This window comes from Sinocyclocheilus grahami, unplaced genomic scaffold, assembly GCF_001515645.1.
Source record: "Sinocyclocheilus grahami isolate Dianchi unplaced genomic scaffold, SAMN03320097.WGS_v1.1 scaffold255.1, whole genome shotgun sequence".
NCBI lineage: Eukaryota > Metazoa > Chordata > Actinopteri > Cypriniformes > Cyprinidae > Sinocyclocheilus > Sinocyclocheilus grahami.
Genome location: NW_015505434.1, coordinates 2,360,801 through 2,378,278, shown reverse-complemented (window position 1 = coordinate 2,378,278; position 17,478 = coordinate 2,360,801). Strand labels below are relative to the sequence as shown.

Sequence of the window (17,478 nt, the reverse complement as noted above, 5' to 3'; positions counted from 1 at the left end):
CACACACACACACACACACACACACACACACACACACACACACACACACACACACACACACGCACGCACGCACGCACACATATATACTAATAGCAGGCCCAGGCAGGAGGAGGACAGAGTGAAGGTACACAGGACCTAAAAAAATGTCACACTTTTGAGCCAAGGCCAATGAGTCTGAGTTTGAAAAAATAATTAATCATATAATTTTTTGATAAAAAATTTAAGCGGGTCCCACAGACCCGAACACCATACAAGGGTTAACAATTTAATTAGAAGTATTCATAACATAAAAATTGATGCAAAAAGTTGCATTTATTTATTTATTCATTCATTTCCTTTTTCTTTCTTTCTTTTTTTTCAGCCAACACATTAATTTTTTCTTTTTTTTGAGAGAGAAAAGCTAAAGATATTCATATAGTCATATACCCCTCTCCATCTTTAATTTTGAGCGAAGAACCAAATAATTTGTAGCAAATAATGAATAACTTCAAGGCAAATAAGATCATTAAATTCTAGCATGAAAAAGCTCTGTAATTAACCCTTGACACAAATGATCATTTTTAATCTTTGGTAGGCTATTGCTAATACAAATCAATGCTAATTACTGGAATCTATAATCATTGACCAAAAAACATTTTAATTTAAGTCTCTAATTTTGTTTTAATAGCAATCAAACCAACAGATTCATAGAGGGGGTGAGATGGTAGGTTTACACCGAGGGTCCGTTTTAGCACCATTTAGTACCCTGATGTGTTCTATGAATAAGTTTGCCTGCTGTGGCCACTATCAAAGACTGCTGGAGACCTTGATCACTGACCGTGAAGGTAAAATGTTCTGAGTAACAGCATACAAGCAATTAGGGACCTCTGGGCTGTTCTGTTGCAAGCAATGCCACAAAGCAATCTGATGTTCTTAAAGCAGAAAATTGAGATTTCTGTGTCTCTTAAAAAACTTTGTATTATGCAGTTTAGGCATCAAACTGTGGGGGAGTGAATGGCTGAAGCAGTGCTTACCTGATGCCATCAAGTAACCTAAATCATTTCAAGGCATCTCATTTTTTCAACTCATTCAGATACTAACTGATTGATAAATGGCCTGAAAATTGCATTCTACGATTGCTCTAAAATGTAGTGTGGCATGTATTTTAACAGCGTGTGAAATAGCATAGCTCTGCATGTTTATTTTAATTATTTAAACATGGTTATTTAGCATTTGTAATCCAATTGTGTGTATAAATAGTCCGTTTTCCAGTTACTTCCAGTTTATTTATCACTCTGGAAATGTGAAGGTGAAGTTGAGCACATTTCATTGTGGGATACAATCTTGTTGCAGTTTACTCTGTTCTTTTATTTTGATGCAAATGTAGTATAGGTAATCTGGATATTATATGCATAGGAAATGTGCATACTGACAACAATACTGTTCAAAAGTTTGGGGTCGGTAAGATTTTGTAATGTTTTTGAAAGAAATCTCTTATATGCTCACCAAGGCTGGATTTATTTGATCAAATGCTGTAATATTGTGAAAGGTTGATGTCTTACGTTTTAATGTTAATATAAATTTTAAATATTGAGTTTTCAGCAGCCATTACTCCAGTCTTCAGTGTCACATGATCCTTTAGTAATCATTAATCATTCTATATGTGGATTCAGTGTCCAAGAAATATTTCTGATTATTATCAGTTGAAAAAAGTTTTTGCTGCTATACATCTATATATCGTTTTTGTTTACCCAGAATTATTGAATGAATAGAACGTTCAGAAGAACATTTACTTGAAATGGAAACCGAAATCTTTTGTTAACATAAATGTCTTTACTTTTTGACCAACTTAATGCACACTGGTTGAATAAATATATTAATCTATTTAAAAAATAATAAGTAACCATAAAATCATACTACCCAAACTTTTGAACTGTACTTGAGTTAGAATAGTAATATGCTCTGAACACAACCCATTGTGCTGCTTCAAGGTTGTTCAGACCTTTCTGCAGAGATTAGTTCTCGAACACTTTACAATAAGGTTCATTAGTTAACTACTTCAGCTTACTTTAACTACTAAGCATGAACAACCCTTCTACAGCATTTACTAATCTTAGCTATAATATTAATTTTAAGATTTACTAATGCATTATTAAAATCAAAAGTTGTGCTTGTTAACATTAGTTAATGCACTGAATTAACACGAAGATTAGATAGATTAAGATTAATACTGTAATAAATGTAACGTTCATTGCTTGTTCATGTTAGTTAATACATTAACCAATGGAACCTTATTGTAAAGTGTTACCGTTCTCTCTAACACACCTGAATCAAGAATTACCAGACAGGTGTTTGAAATGAAATGTTTGAAAGTGGTTTGAAATGAACTTAACAGGTCTCCAAGGAGCAGAACTGAACAACCCTGGACTGAAGCAAAGATTCACAAACATTAAATTCAAAATAAAAAACGACCTCAACACATTTGATTATGAACAACTGCCAAATATATAATTGTTGATGAAAGACTGCATCAGAATGCTTTTTAACTGATTTAGGTTACACATAAGCAACATTTCTTAAAAATACAATACATACTCAAAATAATATAGAAATGTTAAACAAAATATTAATAATAATAATAACATCTACATGTTATGGCAAAAGACAGAAGAGAATAACAACAGCATTTTCATCACTGAAATGTGGAACCAAAAAAACATTTCCCACTGATCAGAGATCAGTTTTGTGTATCAAAATCTTTGACCAAAATATAAGGGTATCACCACAATTAGTCTCTGATCAGTGTAGATGGCACTAAAATTACCTGTAAAGTCTGGCATAAATGAAGAAGTTCCTATATATTACAATATAAGCACACTTACAAGTTAAAAAATGATTTTCTGATTAGGGGCTATCAAATGCTCACTGAAAATCACATAGTATATTTCATTTACTTTTTTACAACACTTTTTCAAATGTCATCATTCCATGTTTCAAAACATCCACCTTATTTGTTGTTAACAAATGTGACTTAAGTTTTTTTCCTTATAGCACTTAATTTTGTAACAAAAGCAACATTGCTTAAGAAAAAGTAGACAAATGACGCATTATATATCAATCCAAGTCATAAGAGAGGTGCATATACATACATATACATTATATATATATATATATAAGAACAAAAATATGAGAATATGTATTAGTAACAGAAGCAGTAAAACAACATGAGAGGGCACAGCTGATTTAATCTCAATCATTAAAGACCCATGCTGCAAAAGTGAGAAACTCCATCCCTCTTTAATCATGCTCGCAGGCAGCGCCATCAACGACTGCTGCAGTGTGGGAAAGTCTTTCAAAAGAGTGACAGGAGCAGGTCTCAGAAGCAGCACCCTGGGCTGTTTCCATGATAAACCCACACAAACATTCATTCCCTGTCACAGTTGCAGCTGAAAGGTGCTCTTTATGGTTCGCAACGCTCCTCAAGTAGGGCAACGTGTTTGATAACGAAACTGTACCCTGCATTTCATTTTTTTGTCTTATCTTAGAGAAACCGACTCTCTTTCTTCTGAAGGGAAAAAAGCAAATAAAAAAAAGTGTACACTTACAAACTTGCAATGTATTCCTGATAACTGGATTTTTACAGAAGATATTTTTTTAAAAAAGGAAATAGAAATGAAAAGAGTGCCTGTGGTTTGTTCAGAGTCTCTGTCTCTTGAGGCACCAGAAGAGATCCGTTCAGCACGTATGTGTGAGAGCGATTATTCAGATTTGTGACAGTAAAGGTCCTTTAGAGCTTTGAGCTCCTCGATGAGCGTTTTGTTCTGATTCTCCAGCACGGCCACTCTGTTTTCCAGACATTTAACATACTCTTTCTTTTTCCTGCGGCACTCCCGTGCTGCCTCTCTGTGGTGGAAACATATTATTACAGTCAGGCGATTACAGAGGACACCACATGAGTCACTAAAAATGCCACATTTACTCCACATTTTAATGATTTTTTAAATGTGACAAAAATCAAAGGATTCTAGGTTGGAGTTCTAAGGGAGAACACGGTACAGTGGTGCTATACAGTCATAGTTACAAGAAAAAATATCTATAAGCAAGCATGGCACTAAAAAATCTCAGGCATTTTAATCAGGCTTGAAAACAATTTTTTCCCCCTCATTCAATATTATTATAGAATAACATTGCTAATAAAATACACAGCAGTCAATATTATTATAGAATAGGGCTGGGCGATATGGCCAAAGAAATTATCACGATAAAATCTATCATATCAGTCGATATCGATAATTATCAAGATCAATTTCAAATCATATTTCTTTCCAGTTTAAAGGCAGATTTTTGCTCCTAAATAAAAGTTGTAGAAACCAGACCATTAATTGTGGTTTTAAACGACCCTTTATGGCCAGAACATGACAAACACTTCACGTTTTTGAATTCTTTACACTTTTCCTGAACAAAATAAATGTAAATATAGAAAACTTTATTTCTTAGTATCTGCATGTTCTAATAAGTGATATTGTTTCAAATCATGAAACAGGTTTGTGTTCCTGACTTTGATGGTGTGTATCTTCAGCACAGTTTGCAGTGCAGGTTGCATATTAATAATATCATCCATTTTTGTCTCTTAGAAATGCACATTTGACAGTAGCTTGAGTTGACAGTAGTAGCAGCTTGAGTTAGGATGCAGATGCACATTTATGTTCATTATTAAAAACAGTACCATCTGTAAAAATTGTAACAAGCTCATTTTTATATGGTGAAATTTAATTATTCTGACTGAGTTTTATCAAAATGAACCAATGGTCTTCCATAACATACATTTAGATTAGGGCTGCACAATTAATCGAATGTCTAATCGCGATTACAATTACGGATGTCACAATTATGTAATCGTTCAAAGCGGCAATTAATCATTCAAAGTCCACTTATCTTGTTTTTTCTTTCTTTCTACAAGTTATCTTAAGGGTTTTTCCATTTTTTCAATTTTAGTTTTAATATGACATTGTAATACCATGCATATTTTACCTTTTTTTTATTTAAAGAAGAAACAAATCCAATGAATAGATGCCATTTGAGGCTTAACACAATAGAAAAGCAATAAAGGTTTTTCAGTTTGAGGGTTTTCAGCTTGTTTATTTTCATATAAAAAAATATGGCATGCGGTTGCTTCAAACAATGATATAACATCATTCAATGTAAATTGTGATAATCGTAATTAACAATCGCAATTATAATTTCAAGGGAATAATCGACAATTATGATTTTTGTCATAATCGTGCTGCACTAATTTAGATCATGATAACCACAGTTAAAACCACACATAGCCTATAGCACCTCAATACCATGGTAAAAATGTAACTATGGTTTCTAGGTATTTGTATGAAAAATACATTTAGTTTAAATGCACAAATGCTATAGCTTAATCACAAAAAATACTCTAATTACATTCCATTACTCCATTAATACATTTAATTCATGTCTACATTAATAATATAATAAAATTCCATATGAATATCCCACATTTCTGCCACAATACCATGGTGTAGTTAGTGTTACTACAGTAAATCCATGGTAAATGATGGTGATTTGTAGATTTAAAGTCTTCTGACTGTCTCATTGCTCACAGTGTTTCTTCTGTTTGACAGCACTGTTTCAACTGGCTTTAAACTAGTTTAAATCACAGAGACGTGTTCTTCGCTGAATTCAAGCGCTTCACACTGGATCTCACCGCACTGTTTAGTGTCGCGTGACACAGACTCATCAGTGAGTAATGCATCTGCTCTAGTGAGCTTGCGCTGCGCTGCCGTTTGAAATCTGAGCTGCGCGGATAAATAGAAACATTATAAATAAACATTTATTGAACTCTTCATATCGCTTTATCGAGGAAAAATTATCGCCCAGCCCTATTCTAGTATAACACTGCTAATAAATTACACAGCAATTTTTCTCGGATTTTACACAATTCACCTGGGTCATACTTTATAGTCCAAAATGAGCTAGTGCATTAATCATGCAAATATGTTTTTTTTTTTATATATATATATATATATATATATATATCATACCTGTTCTTCATTAGCCGAACCTCCCGCTTGCGTGTGACCTCCTCAGTTCCTCCCTGGCTGGGCAGTGCAGGTGAGGAGGCCATGACCACCCCTGGAGCAATGGTGCTAGCAGTTGTGGTGCGGATCTGATACGCCTGAACATCTCCTGAGGCCGCTGAAAAACACAAGCAACACAGATTTATGTTTTGACAAGGAGACATTTAGATGCCTTGTGTGGCTGCCTGCCAGATATAGATTAAGCCTAGCCTAGATTTAATCTACATGCCAGCACACTTACTTAATATTTTATTCAAGGTTTTAGGTACTTGTTTAGAACCGAAATGTCATTTATTTTGGTAAAATCTCACCTTGTACAACCACTTGATTACTGGGCACCAGTATCTGCTGGCCGTCGCTGGTCTGTGCATATTGCAGGATGGTGGTGCCGGTCTGAGCGCCTGCCGCGTTTGTCATAGTCAGGGTTTGTAGCCCTTGAACTCCATCTGTTCCATTATTGGCTAACTGGATCGCCCCACCCTGAGTGATAGCAACTGGGGGAAAACAAAAGCCATGAGGTTGACTGTATATTTAGCAAATTCAAAGTGTCAAGTTACTATTTCAAAAGTTGCAGTAGTGTATTTGTACTAGAGAAGCAAACAACTTACTGTACTGCCCACTACTTGTCTGGTAGATAGGTGTTGGCATGGTAACAGTTGTTATGGCTGGAGTGGAATCCTCCTCTGATATCTCTTCTTCTATCCGTGGGACTGCTGGGGCATCGAATGAAAGGTCGTTCAGGATCTTTCTGTGTTACAAAATGTCAAATCAAGCTTGTGAACATTTGTTAATGTTTGCTAATGAACTATAAGACGGATTTTAGGATTTCCATAAAGAATGTTGATCTGGACATAAATTCTTCAAAATACCTTCTTTTGTGTTCAGCACAAGAAAGAAATTAATACAGGTTTGGGACAACATGAGAGTGAGTAAATAACGACAGAATTTAAACTTTGGGGTGAAATATTCCTTTAATGACAAGCGGCAGCATGTTTAGTTCTATTAGTCTGCTGTGACTTTAAGAGCTGCACGCATCTGTTTTTCTCTCAACTGTTTACTTTCACTTTAGACATAATAACTAACTGTGTTTATCTGTCAACCTTGTGTGTTTTTGACAATATTAGCGCAATCAGACACGAAAGATAACTTAGTCCAGTAATCAGGCGCTGTTGGTGTACGCACTCAGAAAAGGTGCATGTCAGAACAGCATGCGAATGAAATGTTTAACCGGCGAGGCTTTCAAGCACATACAAATAATGTACTTTTGTGATTGCGAATAAGTGCAGTGTCCCATGAGTGTAACTCTACTGCTGAGTTAACATTTGATGTGAATGTACGTCGCGTTGTACAGTATATTGAGACGGAGTCGCCAGAACTGCAACTGTTGTGCACTGTAGCACAATACTGCGATATTTCTTCAAAAGCAGATCGTGGAGACATTTGAATCGTCCATGATCAAAAATTGTGATGTCGCACACCCCTATCTGCAGGATTTTTAATATCAAATTTAAGACTTTTTTAAGACCTGCACACATAAAATTAATACCATACGAGCAGGGTAGGGCAATGTCTATGGTAACACAGGCCACGTTCACACAGCAGCAGAATACAGTTGTCAGTCCTGTATTTGAGTCCTTAATACAGTTATGTTCACACACAGTACGGTTATTTTCAGGCGTGACAACCACATTTTGTAACCGAATTAACACCTGCAAATTTTCAGGACTCACAACCGCATTCTCGGAAAACACGCACTGTGTGAACGGAACCGCACTGGACAACTAGTTGTCTGTCGTCATTAGGGCTGGGCAAAAAAAATTATTTTTGAAAATTGATTTTCCGATTAATCATTTTTTTTAAATGACATCGATTCGATATCGATTCTGAAAAGCCGCGAATCGATCTTTCTAGTATTTATTTCAGCACACATTTAAAACAAGATCTGATTAACGTGAATCTTATCTTTAGTCTTCTCCACTAGATGTCACCCTTATTTACCTTGCGCGATGTTACAACAGAAATCCTGTCATTCATTCAGCGCTTATCATGGCCATACACGCAATTCGCAACGCTCAGGGGAAATGCTATAGTAATACTATAAATCTGCTGAATGAATGGCGGATGGTGAGGTGCACTTTTTTGTTTACTACACACATACTAAAGCGCGGATGACGCTCGCGGTGTTTTCAGCTTCTGCCATCTCATTATATGATGATATGAACACGAATGTCATCTCCAGCTGCTCTGACAGTCACTTCTTTAGCATTTACCGTTTCATTTGAGAAAACTACCGTCATATCACATACACAGCAGCTGCAAGTTCTTCACAGCAACCCGTCAAAATAAAAGTTTAGTTTAACGTTCTACTGTCAGAATATATTACTATTTAGCAGTCCTAAGACTCAACGCTACTACTGCTAATAAATATTAATAAATCTTTATTTTTAAAGGAATAATCACATCTGTTTTCTTTTTAATTTTAACAGTAAACCTCTGTTGTGCAGCACTTTGTTTGTCAAAAAATAAAAGGGTTTAATTTTAATTTGATTAGGATAAATTAAATTAATGTTTTATGCCTTCATCTGATTACCAGAAAAATTAAGAACATTTTATAGGGCCCTATTATTGTTTAAAAAAGGACCCTATACAAAAAAAAGAATAGGTTTAAAATACAGGCATGTGGTTCTTAATTTCTTTTTATTAATTCACCATTTGTAAACTGATGTTTACTGTTCATTTTTTTAGAAATAGCATTTGTATTACAACTATATTCACTGAATGTAATAAAAAAATTGAATCGAATCGAGAGCTTGCGAATCGAAAATCAAATCGAATCGGGACATCTGAATCGATACCCAGCCCTAGTCGTCATACAGTGCGAGAGAGAGCCGCTCTGCTGCACAAATGCGTGTCTATTGCGTGTTTTTATGTCTGGTTCCAGTGACTTCGTGTCGGCTTAGTGTATTAGCATTAGCTTCTTATCGATCCACCAGTTCACATTTGTGACTGCATGTTTGCTGCATAAAAACATGGGTCAGCTTTCGCTTTGGTCTGAACAAAAACAGTAAACAGGCTTACTGAAAAAGCCAATTTTGATACAAAACTTTGATACACCTAAATTCAAGACTTTTTAAGACCTGCGGAAACCCTGATTTACTTTTACCTGGTCTTTAAAGTGGTCTCAACCCTCTTTTTGTGATAGTGTCTCAGTCCTCATTATATTCATAAAGGTGTTTTAGGAAGCCAAACTATTTGAATAATATAATATAACATAAGCATTATTATATAATAAAATAATAATAATAAGAGAGTTTAATAATAGGTAAAGGGATAGTTCACCCAATAATAAAAATTGTCATAATTGACTCACCCTCAAGTAGTTTCTTTATACTGTTGAAAACAAAAGAAGATCTATAGTATTTTTTTGTCCATACTATGGAAGCCAATAGCTACCAGCAACTTTTTGGTTACCAACATTCTTCAAAATATCCTTTTTTGCATTCAACAGAAAAAATAAATTCATAAAGGTTTTGAACAACTTGAGAGTGAGTGATGCATGTTAAACTCGCAGTGTATGTAACGATAAAGCTTGCTGCATTCACTGCGAATCAAGATGCTCTTAATATGCTGGACAAACCGGATAGTGAGCTACTCACATGAATATTAGGGATGTAATGATAATACCGCGAGCTGGTTGAAAATCGATTCAAATATGTGACAATTCAAATCGGTTGAGATGCTAAACAAATCGCGATTCATTTAGGGGTAGGAGTTTATATGAATGCATGTCTGAGGGGAACTTACTGTCTTTAGAAAAGTTTAGATGGTATTTTTTGGTACTTTGTTTACAGTGGAAACCAAGGAAATGCTTTAAGCTCCCCCTGCTGGCAGAGAATTAATCTGCATCTCATTCAACTCGTCCGCTCTGTTAAAAACCATTCTGTTTTTGCTTCAAATTTCGAAATTATACAATCTAATTTAGATTAAAAACTTCTCATGTTGCATGTATGCAGCATCTTTGTTTGGATTATGATTAAAATGCAGTGGTTGCCTCTAATTTTAAATGGAAAGAGCACAGACAAAGCCTTAGTTTGTTTATATGAAGAGATTTATTTTATTTGTGTTACTTATGTATTTGATTTGGGGCTCGTTTTAAAATTTCAATGTAGTTTTGTTATTTACATTTACATTATATTTAAATTTTGTCATTTAGCAGAAGCTTTTATCCAAAGCGACTTACAAATGAGGACAATAGAAGCAATCAAAACCAACAAAAGAGCAGTAATATACAAGTGCTATATTAGTATATTATTATAGTGTTATATTTCAATTTCACAAAGAAATGTGCAGCATTTTGTCCAAGCAATAATAAAAGGACACATTTAATTTATAATTTGTCTTAAATCTCATTTTGTAAAAAAAATTAAATCAAAATCGTGAATCGAATCGTGAAATCAAAATCGTGAATCGAATCAAATCGTGAGTTGAGTGAATCGTTACTGTGACGAGGATTTTATTTTGTGTTTTGGTTTCGTTTGTGCGCGGCAGTCGTCTGCGAGGGGCTGTCGCGCTATTTTGTGTTTATTTTATTATTAAAGTTTTCTTTGAATGTTCGCCGGTTCCCGCCTCCTTCTTCCCGTGACTACAACCATTTGTTACATTGGTGCCGAAACCCGGGAGGAAGGAGGGGCACGCTGCCAGAGATCCCTCGCTGCTGGGGTGAGTCCGCGGTGTACAAACGTTACAGTTACATCCCTAATGAATATAGTGCTGCACTTTGCTTTAAAACACAACTTGCACAACTTGCAGCCGTTTGTGATTTAATAAGTGCACAAAGCCATAGTACGGTTTCGATTCTAGATCAACTGACAGATGCTTCGCCAAAGCAATGGTGCAAAACACAACATTCAATGAGCTCTTTTAAAGTCATTAAAGGGGTCATATGATGCGATTTCAAGTTTTCCTTTCTCTTTGGAGTGTTACAAGCTGATTATGCATAGATAAGATCCCTGAAGTTGCAAAGACTAAAGTCTCAAAACCAAAGAGATATTCTTTATCAAAGTTAAGACTCTGCCACGGTTAGACTTAGAACTCGTGCTCAACAAACCATGACTACATTTGCCGCCTTTTTTTTACTTCCGTATACAGCTGTCACTCAGATTTGAGCTTAGGTTTTTAAGGATTTATGGATGTAAATTAGTTAAAGAAAACACTTAAGCAGGGCGCCATCAAAATTACTTCATTTTGTGAAGTGCCTATTTATGGCTATTTAAGGTAAAGCACAACAATAAATACAAGTGCTTGCATTTCCAGGCGTGTTTCGACATGTAAAATAGTGTTCCAGGTTGAATGAAGCAAGCACGCAACACAAAATTAGTGTTATAGTGTCATTTGAGGAAATTAATACTCAAGAGCATTACATTTTCTCTTATTTTATTACCAATTAAAACCACAAATGATTACAGAGGATAATTGTTTTAGTGGTACAGAAGACTTATGCATGGGAGAGATTGCAGTAAAGATTTGTAATGTAACGGAGCGCTTCGACTGCTCCATAAAGCAATGCTGGAGCCAAGAAAAAAAGAATAATTTCGTGTGCTGTAGTATTTCCATAAAAAGGTGCCACGGACGGGCGATCGCATTCATAACACTACACATCTCTTATCCTTTCCATAAACACTTTGTAGAACCGTCGCGCTTTCCTCATTCGACTGCCTGACTGACTCATTGTCTGCAAGCAAGTCTGAGCTGTTGAGAAACATGCCCACCGCCGCCATGATCTCTTTGTTACAGACGCATCGAGCATTGCGACATGTCCACTAAAACGGCAAGAGCATTATCGCGTTCCCCCACGAATGCGTCTCTTCTTACCCGACACAGACTCGCCTCGTCACTCCCAGGCCTCCGGAGCTCCACTTTTATTTAGTCCGACACGTAAGAGACCGCGTCAGGCTACACCTCCGTCGCGTCACCGAGGACAACAACACAGAGAACGAGCGAGGGGGACGAGATACAGCCCTAACTCACGAGCCACAGGAGCCGATGTGTAGGCGGAACATGCCGAACTGTGTACGAAGATTTACGAACAGCTGCCGAACGGAGTCGGAATCACACGAGCCCTCGCTCGACGTCTACCCACCCGAGCATGCGTCAAATCTTTGTGCCGTGATTGGCTGCCTTTTGCCTTATTAATACATATGAATACATCTGTTCAAATGCACTAGAGCAGGGGTTTTCTATCTGTCAGATGCAACGGACTCCCAAATATGACCATCCTCATGCGAGGAGGATGAATGAGGGGCCCCCATAATATGTAAAATATTATTTGGAAAGTATTTCGTTTCTATTAAGTTGCATGTTGTATTTTTCCTACTCACTATAATACTGTGCTGTTATATAAATTAGTATTAATTCATCGCATTATTTATTTAATCAAATACTCTATTTGTTTCAATCATTTATATTATTTGTGTTTTAATATAATTGATCAATTGTTATTATGTTAACGTCATTTATTTTCATCAAACTTTTCGTTATTTATTTTACTCGATTTAGTTATTTATTTGTATCTTATTTTTTATCGCTTAACTTTCTTACTTTTTGTTTTTTTACACTATTTTTCTCTAAACATTTACACGGACCCCAGTACTCCCTTCGGACCCCAGTTTGAAAACCCCTGTTCTAAAGGACCTATGGAAAAGGAAAAAATAAATTCCAGTCCGTATTTGTTTGTTTTTTTGAGAACGACAGAAGAGAGACCTCTCTTTCAGTAGCTAGGGGCGGTGCTTGTCAACATGAAGTTACGATTGGATAACTTGAGTGCAACGTCACGGCAAGAATGTTCACCAATCAAAATGAAATAATCGCTGCAGAAGGAGAAGGGCACAAGTTTTCCGCCTACTTGCCAGGAACCAGGAAATAATCATGGTATTTTGATACATAGGCCACTCTCACTTGATTTTAGTCGTCGTGACATATTTACTTTCTGTTACTTTCGTGGTCGACGGAGTTTGTTGCAGCTATGGCATCGTTATTCAAGAAAAAGACCGTCGATGGTAAGTTTCTTGTTGCTGCTCTGAGGGCTTGTTTGTTTGTTAAAACCGCCCAGCAACACTCTCACGTCAATCATCGACTGTTGTTTTTAATGCTCTTACTTTGTTTAATACATTCAATCTCATTCGGGCTCTTTTGGGGCCTGTCCACTGTGCTATCTAACACAGAAGCGTCTATATATTCTGAAACTGTGTTTGGGACAGCTGCCACCGAAAACATGTTGAGTTTTCTTGATCTGACTTAAGTCTAAGAACTGATACGTAAAAGTATCGAGTTAAAGATGGTCTATAAAACCACTGGGCCACTACTGTAAAGCTAAGTGGTCTAAAATGGCTTGTTATTGAAGTAGTACCCATACATTCATTTCTTATCTGACTCAGACATTTCAGCATTTATAATTTACATGGTGATGGATAACTATATCTCCTCTCATAATCCAGATGTTATTAAAGAACAGAACAAAGAGCTGCGGGGAACGCAGAGACAGATTGCAAGAGACCGGACAGGACTGGAAAAACAGGAAAAACAGCTGGTGAGATTCCCCACCCATCAGTGTGACGTGAATATGATGCCAAATGTTCCCCTTTCTCACCACTGAGGTGTGTGAGATCACGAGGTTATGTCATTAATGGCACAGAGAGAGCCTTAGTGTGGCAGTGGATTATGACTAAGAGCTCATGATTGTGTTTGGAGTTGAGATAAGGCCTATTTATGCCATTGTGACGTTGTATCTTTCTGAAGTTGCTGGTGGAAACTGATACTTTTCTTATAACCGCCACCCTTCATACCATTCATACACAAAGTGACGTGACATGTGGCCAAGTATGGTGACTTGGAATTAGTGCTCTGCATTTTAACCCATCCAAAGCACACACACACACCGTGAACACACACCTGGAGCAGTGGGCGCCCGGGGAGTAGTTGGGGGTTTTGTGCCTTGCTCACTCTTTTTTGACATATTATATAGTCTAAATGTATTTACACGACAAAAATATGACATTGCAAAATTAATGTGAAAAATACAGATTATAATATGAATAGCAACAAACGCAGACAGAGGCGTTAATAGATGTTTGAGAACATGCTTAATTTATATTAACGAAATTCACTTTGATGGACCCATAACGGTTTTGTAATGAGTTATAATGTTAGACTTAGAACTCGTGCTCAACAAACCATGACTCCATTTGCCGCCTTTTTTTTTACTTCCGTATACAGCTGTCACTCAGATTTGAGCTTAGGTTTTTAAGGATTTATGGATGTAAATTAGTTAAAGAAAACACTTAAGCAGGGCGCCATCAAAATTACTTCATTTTGTGAAGTGCCTATTTATGGCTATTTAAGGTAAAGCACAACAATAGTTGGGGGTTTTGTGCCTTGCTCAAGGGCACCTCAGTCGTTATATTGAAGGTGGGAGAGAACGCTCAACATTCACTCCCCCCACTTACAATCCCTGCCGGTAACCTTTGGGTTACGAGTCCGACTCTCTAACCATTAGGCCACGACTTCCCGACCATACCAGTGCAAACATAACTATCGATACTATCGTATCGTACACTGTAAATAATATCCTGTTAAATTTACATTTAAACCGACAGCTGTGGTTGCCATAAATCGTATATAAAATACTGTGACAGTATTAATTAATCTAATTGAACTACCAAAAACTGCTTTTTATATTTAAATGATAAACTTCATATAAATACAGGTTTAAATGTAAGGCCCTATGATGACTGAAGTTCATTGTAAGTGGCCATGTCCTTAAAACATAACCAATACTTGTATATAAACACTAAAACAATGCAATAAACATGATTTAATATATAATAAAATGTATAACAAATAAATAGTAAATATAACAAAATGTAAACAAAATGACTAAATAACCAAATGTAACAAATCACCCTAAAGCACATTGATAATGATAAAATTATGAATTTAAAATAATATATAATCAGATGTGAATAAATAAATGTGACAGTATTTTACAGTAAAATTAAATGTGATCTTAAACCATTCGCAGTTTTCACTGTATATGGTAACATACGTACATTTAAGCAACCATCAGGTTTTTACTGTAACGTTTTTATTTAAAAAATTTTGGCAAAAATAGATTTTCTTCTTTGGCTTCTTGCACAAATGTACAACAAAAATGACATAGAATTACTTAAATTCACATCGAAATCATGTCATGTACTATATTTCACATACACATTTTATTTTAATATGCCCTATTCTCACCTGTGAAGCATTTTGAGCTGCATTTTACCTATTAAAAGTAATAAAGTAAATAAAAAAAATCGTCATTCTTATTCTACTACTCTCACCACTAAGCCTAATTCTGGATAACTGTGTGATGCAATTATAATGCCGGTAGGTCCATCCCTAACTGTTTCCTACTGTTTGCTTTCTTTATCACAGGAGATGGAAATCAAGAAAATGGCTAAGACAGGAAACAGAGAGGCCTGTAAAGTTTTAGCCAAGCAGCTTGTTCAAGTGAGGAAACAGAAAACGCGCTCGTATGCCGTCAGCTCTAAGGTCACATCCATGTCCACACAAACCAAGCTAATGAACTCCCAGATGAAGATGGCTGGTGCCATGGCCACAACCACCAAAGTAAGATGCTTTTTTCTTTTTGAACTCATTTTTCTAAAAGTCTGTCCTGAGCCTCATGAATTTTAGCTCCGTTCATTTTAGGCAATCCTGACAGTGATTTAAAACTAAACTCTTAAGTTAGGTTGAGTATTATGTGGAACTGCTGTGATTTCACATTTAAATAAATAGGGCTGTTTATTTTGTAGTCCTAAAAACCAAGGAGGATTAGCATTTTCGAGTCATGGTTTCCCTCTGGAATTTCTAATGGGTATTTTGAGTTATGGTTTTGGATTTATGAGTAAAATAAGGACTGTGGTAAACATTACCAGAAGCAACTTTACTTTTTTGTTTGTGAAATTCTCTTTAATGTGAAAGGATCTTAAAGTAATCTTAACCTTATTTTACTCATAAATGGAAAACCACTTTTCAAAAACCCCATTATAAATTCCCAAGGGAAGTCATGGCTCAAAAATGTTAGTTTGTTTCTAGCTAGGGCAGCAAATTGACGTTGTGCACAACTTAACAGCTCTATTAATTATGTAGGTTACGAGCCATGTGGTTTTGGTTTCATTAGTATTTGAGCACATACAGTATGTAGGTCTATAAATGCATAGCTTGCACAGTGTACTAGCACTTAAATTCACAGCCATTATTCTTTGCATAAGTAGTCATAAGTGCAAAAATTTAAAATGGACATGAATCAAAGAGTGACTCATTTGTTTGTGCCTCTGCCTTTCGCAAAACAACTTACAGACAATGCAGGCTGTCAACAAAAAGATGGATCCGAAGAAGACAATGCAGACCCTGCAGAATTTCCAGAAAGAGACTGCAAAGATGGACATGACAGAAGAGATGAGTAAGATTTATTTATTGTTTTTTTCGAGGGTGTTTTTGTTAGTGGGTTTTATAAAATAATGTCATAAGAAGGAAGGAAGAGTTTAGGACAGCCTTTTTTTTCTTATACCAGAGTCACTCCTATGTTGAATAACTTGTTGTTTCCAAGAGAAATTAGTGGGGGGGGAGAGTAAATGACTGCACACTTATATCATTGCTCCAAAATAATTTGTACACACTACCGTTCGAAAGTTTAGGGTCATTATGATTTAAAGAAATTAATACTTATATTTAGGAAGGATGTATTAAAATGATAAAACGTGACAGTAAAAACTAGAGGTCGATCGATGTATCGGTTTTGCCGATTAATCGGCACCGATAGTTGATTGCTGGAACTATCGGTTATCGTCAAAAATCCATACCGATAGTTTTTCCAGGTTGCGTCCATTGCTGGAGCGGCTGAGAAGGGTCTGCTGTCATTATACAGTGTGAGAGCGGCCTCTAGTGGTTGAAATCATTGACAGCACGTGCTATTTGTTTAGACGCGTGATACTGCACGCTGAACAGAGCGGGAAACTTTAAATGCAGCCGACAGAAAATCCTGCCGCGCCATTCACATAGTTTTCCTTTAAATTACATTATATTGGTCCCGAATCATTGTTACTGTACATAATGAATTGTGTGTTGTGCATTTTCAGCAAAACGTTTGTCTTTCTGTTGCTCTAATAAAGTCTGTGTGCTTCATTTATAGAGCTATAATATAGGTCGCGCTTTCTCTTTCCGTTTGCTCCGTTTTTTTAAACGCCGAACTTCAAACTCATCTATACTAAATTGTTCATTCTTGAAGTAAACTTGTGTCTGTTTGGTGATTAAATAAACTGTTTTAGACCGCTGCTCGAGTTGAACGCGA

At 36.1% G+C, this 17,478-nt stretch overlaps 2 protein-coding genes across 2 annotated transcripts in view; one reads left to right on the top strand and one right to left on the bottom strand.

Annotated features, from left to right (window-relative positions):
• Window positions 1-3,164: 3,164 nt before the first annotated feature.
• LOC107598781 (cyclic AMP-responsive element-binding protein 1-like) lies at window positions 3,165-6,810 on the bottom strand. Its single transcript, XM_016290213.1, has 4 exons — window positions 6,695-6,810; window positions 6,398-6,580; window positions 6,051-6,204; window positions 3,165-3,882 (listed from the first exon to the last, which is right to left on the bottom strand). The coding sequence occupies exons 1-4, from the start codon at window positions 6,732-6,734 to the stop codon at window positions 3,738-3,740; spliced, it is 522 nt and encodes a 173-aa protein (XP_016145699.1). The 5' UTR covers window positions 6,735-6,810; the 3' UTR covers window positions 3,165-3,737.
• Window positions 6,811-12,927: 6,117 nt separating this feature from the next.
• Window positions 12,928-17,478, top strand: part of LOC107598748 (charged multivesicular body protein 2b-like) — a 7,612-nt gene continuing 3,061 nt past the window's right edge. The window contains exons 1-4 of the mRNA XM_016290176.1: window positions 12,928-13,141; window positions 13,580-13,671; window positions 15,561-15,755; window positions 16,488-16,590. Coding sequence (XP_016145662.1) covers window positions 13,108-13,141; window positions 13,580-13,671; window positions 15,561-15,755; window positions 16,488-16,590 — 424 coding nt within the window. The 5' untranslated portion in view covers window positions 12,928-13,107. The remainder of the gene's footprint in view (window positions 13,142-13,579; window positions 13,672-15,560; window positions 15,756-16,487; window positions 16,591-17,478) is intronic.